The 4,581-nt window shown below is 39.6% G+C and overlaps 1 protein-coding gene across 1 annotated transcript; it reads left to right on the top strand.

The window, feature by feature from the left end:
- Positions 1 to 322: 322 nt before the first annotated feature.
- LOC141654728 (uncharacterized) lies at positions 323 to 1,458 on the top strand. Its single transcript, XM_074461847.1, has 2 exons — positions 323 to 811; positions 1,375 to 1,458. The coding sequence occupies exons 1-2, from the start codon at positions 323 to 325 to the stop codon at positions 1,456 to 1,458; spliced, it is 573 nt and encodes a 190-aa protein (XP_074317948.1).
- The last annotated feature ends 3,123 nt before the right edge of the window (positions 1,459 to 4,581 follow it).

The following is a 4,581-nucleotide window of genomic DNA, read 5'->3' as shown; positions in this document are numbered from 1 at the left end:
TGCGGGTCTTAGCTTGGTTACTTGGAGAGTGATGCATACCCAACCCTAACCCTTGGAAATGGACCAAAGACAACAAATTTTTAGGTCTAGGTGCACCATTAAAGGAAGGGTTTGCAATCTTATCATTGATGGAGGGAGTTGTACCAATGTCGCCTCTAGTACTCTCATTGACAAGCTATCATTGCCTACACAAGACCATCCTAGTCCTTATAAGCTAAGGTGGCTCAACAAAGGGGCTGAAGTAAGGGTTGATAAGCAATGCTTGGTTCCATTTTCCATTGGTAAGAACTATGTAGATGAAGCTCTTTGTGATGTTCTTCCAATGGATGCTTGTCACTTGCTACTTGGGAGACCTTGGGAGTTAGATAGGGACTCGGTTCATCATGGTAAAGACAACACCTACACCTTCAAATTTGGCTCAATAAAGGTCATCCTAGCACCTTTACCACCTGTTCTCAAGCATATCCCAACACCTTCCATGCTTGAACCATCAAAGGAGGTGTTACTAATCAATGGGGCAGAAATGTTGCAAGAGTTAAAGGAGGATAGAGATGTGTACGTGCTTATAGCCAAGGGAGTGGTGGGAGAACAAGAGATGGGGCTGCCTAGTGAGGTCCAATGTCTACTCAAGACCTATGGTGATGTGTTTCCAAGTGAGCTTCCTAGTGGCTTGCCTCCTCTTAAAGGAATTGAACACCAAATTGATTTCATTCCGGGAGCTACTCTACCCAACAAGGTAGCCTATAGAAGTGATCCTAAAGCTACTCAAGAATTGCAACAACAAATTGGAGAGCTTATGAACAAGGGCTTTGTGAGGGAGAGCCTTAGCCCTTGTGCCGTTCCAGCCTTGCTTGTGCCCAAGAAAGATGGGTCATGGAGGATGTGCACCGATAGTAGAGCCATCAACACCTGCATTTCTTTTTGTTTTCATTCCAGTTTACAATTAAGAGCTTTTAAAACTGTTGTAATATTGTATTTGGACTCTTGCCAGCATGTGAGAAAGGATCCTGACCCTTGGATGTAGTTTCTTTCAAGTTTGTAACCTAAAAAGGCCTATATAAGGACCTCAACTCAGACTGTTGTAACACAGCTGATTTATGAATGAAACCTGAGAATTCTCTCAAATTTAAACCTCTTAATCTTGTGCTTAGTCTGTAGATTAGAGTCAGGCTTGATAATAACCTGTGCTTAGACTGTGGTTATTGATTAAGTACCTGTTAGTAGAGTTTCAACTTTCCTGTGCTGAGACTGTGGCTAGTTTAGCTTTGTTGTTTGCTTTAGTTGAGTCTTTCCTGTGTTAATCTGTGGAATTTCTTAACTTAAGTATCCCAAATTGTTAGCTTAATTCCCTGTGAGTATTCTGTGGGATTTCAGTTGATAATTATATCCAAAAGTTTCCTCCTTTCAGTCAATATTCCAGAACTGCCTCATTCACAGTCCATTGTGTCTGTTAGATAGTTCAGTTGAGTCTTAAAAATACTTCGAGTCCTCTAAAAATCCTGGAGTTTTGCTCAGAGTTAGTTCTCATATTAAAGTTAATTACTGCCCAGTTTCATGATTTTTGGAGGTCATTTGATAATTTTAATAATTAGCACAAGTTTATTGCATTCCTGAGAAACTGTCTGATATGTAAACACCCACTCTTTACAATAATGCTGTCAAATTGTAAAAGTGCAGGAATATGACTGACTTCTAAATTTGATTTATATCATCTAATGGACTCCAAAAATCATAAACTTTTGCAGTAAATAACTTTGAAATCTTGGATAAATTCTGCTAGAAATTGAGGATTTTAGGAGACTCAAAAGTATTTTAAATAAATTGCTAAACCTGGACTGACAGAGAATGGAGCAGTTAGACAGTGTGGATGAAGTTGTGGAATAAAGGAGACAAATTTGAGATATAATTGTTTAACTACCTTCCACAGCAAGCACAGGAAGTTAACTTAACAATTTAGGTTGTTTAACTCAAGAAAACCACAGCTTAACACAGGAATACTCGAGTTGAAACAGACAACAAAGCTCAAACAATCCACAGCAAGCACATGAATGTTCTTACCTTGTTACCAAGTTCTTATTCAATACTCACAGCAAGCACAGAGTATTAATAAGCCTGACTCTAACCTATGCTCTAAACATAAGATTAAGAGATTTGAATTGAGAGTAAAACTCAGGTTTTCATTCATAAAATCAACTGCCTCCAACAGTCTGATGCAAGGGTCCTTATATAGGCCTTGTTTTTAGGTTAACATGAAAGAAAAGGTTCATCTAAGGGCCAGGATTTGTCCCATAAGTCAGGACAAGAGTCTAAATAATATATTACAACGGCAAAAGATCATAAATGTAAACTAGAGTAAAAACAAATTGAGTTTGCAGAGGACAGTCAGGTGACAGTGACATCTTTGTTGCCTTTCGAGCTTTTCTGTGGTAGTTGTTACTTTTTCTGCTCATGTGAGGACGAGTGGTCTCCTTTGGTCTTGACTTGGGATCCAGGTATCTTCTGATTTATGGGAACTTAAGCCAAAGAAGCCCCTCACACAGCTCTTTCTTGGTTTGTCCAGAAATGGTAATATTACTTTTGGAGTCTGCCCTTTTCTGCAACTTGTTTTCAGACTGTTTTTTCAATACTTTGCAATGAGAATTAGGCCTGGCTCCTTAGGACTTTTTGGTGCTCACATGAGTGTTCTATCAGCTGGCCATGGTGGCAGCTGATGACTTGCCTTGTACTGGTACTTATGAGCCAGAAAGTAGACTGATCAGTGGCCAGGTAGGAGTAGCTGTGGCCTGTTGTTGCCTGAGTTGCTTGACCATGGAATAGTTGATTGCCCTGGTTACTAGCTCCTGCATCACTGTCTTTGGTTTGCTGGTTTGGTTGTTGTTTTTGTCTAAACCCTTGGGCATTACACTGCAAATTGGTAATCAGAGCAAGGTCATAACACAATTCCACCTTGTGTTAGTCTTGGGAAGGAAAGTGAGTTCATTTTTACCCTAACTACAACAAAAACACAAAAAATAACCCAATGAGTGAAGAGAGAATTACTGGCATTGAAACCAGAGTGGAACATATGGCAGGAAGAATTAATGACTTGGTAAATGTTGTCAACACTCTTACAGAAGGGATTCCTAACCATGATCCAAGGAGGCCACCCCTAGTGGCAGAGGCAGGGGTAGGGGCTTTGTTGGAGCAGGAAGAGGACAGTAGTACTACGAAGAACAAGAGGAAGATATCTCAGATACTGATGAATCTATGGCTGAGGGCATCTACATGGAAAGAGACAAAGATATAAAGGTAGAAATTCCTGATTTCCATGGTAGTTTAAACCCTGAAGATTTATTAGACTGGATTAGAGTTGTTGAGAGAGTCTTTGAGTTTAAAGGATATACTGACAGGAAAGCTTTCAAAGTTTCTATCCTTCAATTCAAAGGCTATGCCTCACTTTGGTCTGAAACCCTGAAAAACCAGAGAATTAGGGAAGGCAAGGAACCCATTAAATCTTAGCTAAAACTTAAGAAGAAGTTGAAAGATAAGTTTATAGCTAAAGATTACACACAGGACATGTTTATTAAGTTAACCCAGCTGAAGCAAGACCAACAATCTGTTGAGTCTTATCTTAGGAGCTTTGAACAACTTACCCTACAATGTGAGATCACTGAAAAGCCTGAACAGAAGATTGCGAGGTTTGTTGAGGGCTTAGTGAAGTAAAACGCTCAAGACTCGGAATTTGATTGAAACTGACTCGATTTGGACAGTGAATGGGACTGTTTAATTGTGATAAAAACGACTAAAAACTAAACAGAAACTCCAAGGACTGCAATCGAACAGTCGACAGAACTGTTTATAACCACGGTTTCCAGAACTCTACAATCGAATATAGTAAAGGATGTGATTGAGATATGACCTAATCCAAGCACTAAGCCACTAGACTAAGCCTAAGGATAATTTCAAGCACTAAGCAAAGAAAATACCCGACTCTAAGCACTAAGCAAAAGAGGATTTCCCAGCACTATGCAAAGGAGATTGGTAGAAATCAATGTTTCTAACTTGTGTTTGTTCATTCATCAAAATCTGATTTTTACACTAAGGAATGCCTTGCTTTTATAGGCCAAGCTAAGCAATCCTATCCATCTATCCAACCTAGCATCTAACGGTCCAAAAGACCCTAGAAAACCGGTTTCAAAAGGTGGCCCTAAGCCTTACACAAAGTTCTTACACAAGTTGAAAAATTAAAAGAAAACAAGAAAAGTAAACTAATGAGGACAATGATAATTAGGACTCCTTGGAAGCTTCAAATGGTCCGGCCATCAAAGGATATAAGAGCTAGAGCATGTAAGAGAGGCTTAAGAGGTTGTCTTGGACGAATTGGGAAACTTGAAAGTGACCATTGTCCTTGTTGTTGCAAACCGTGCAAAAAGGGGCCACCCGGTTTGTTCCTTATCCTTGCTCTATGACAATCACCTTCCCAAGACACCAACCCTTGGACAAAAATGCTCTTGACCCTTCATATAAGACTTCTAAGCCGAAAAAGCTCCATTATTCTTAGACGGATTTCTTATTTGGACCCTAATTCGGTCAAGGGACCAA

The sequence above is a fragment of the Silene latifolia genome, chromosome 1, assembly GCF_048544455.1.
Source record: "Silene latifolia isolate original U9 population chromosome 1, ASM4854445v1, whole genome shotgun sequence".
In the NCBI taxonomy this organism is placed as follows: domain Eukaryota; kingdom Viridiplantae; phylum Streptophyta; class Magnoliopsida; order Caryophyllales; family Caryophyllaceae; genus Silene; species Silene latifolia.
Note: the sequence above shows the minus strand (reverse complement) of the source record. Positions and strands in the feature narration are given on the sequence as shown.

What these genes read in the sequence shown, in the direction of transcription:
- LOC141654728 (XM_074461847.1), top strand. Translation starts at nt 323, where the DNA reads ATGGATGCTTGTCACTTGCTACTTGGGAGACCTTGGGAGTTAGATAGG. An exon ending in AGCTTATGAACAAGGGCTTT is followed by an intron (nt 812 to 1,374) that starts GTGAGGGAGAGC and finishes GTGGGATTTCAG; the next exon opens with TTGATAATTATATCCAAAAG.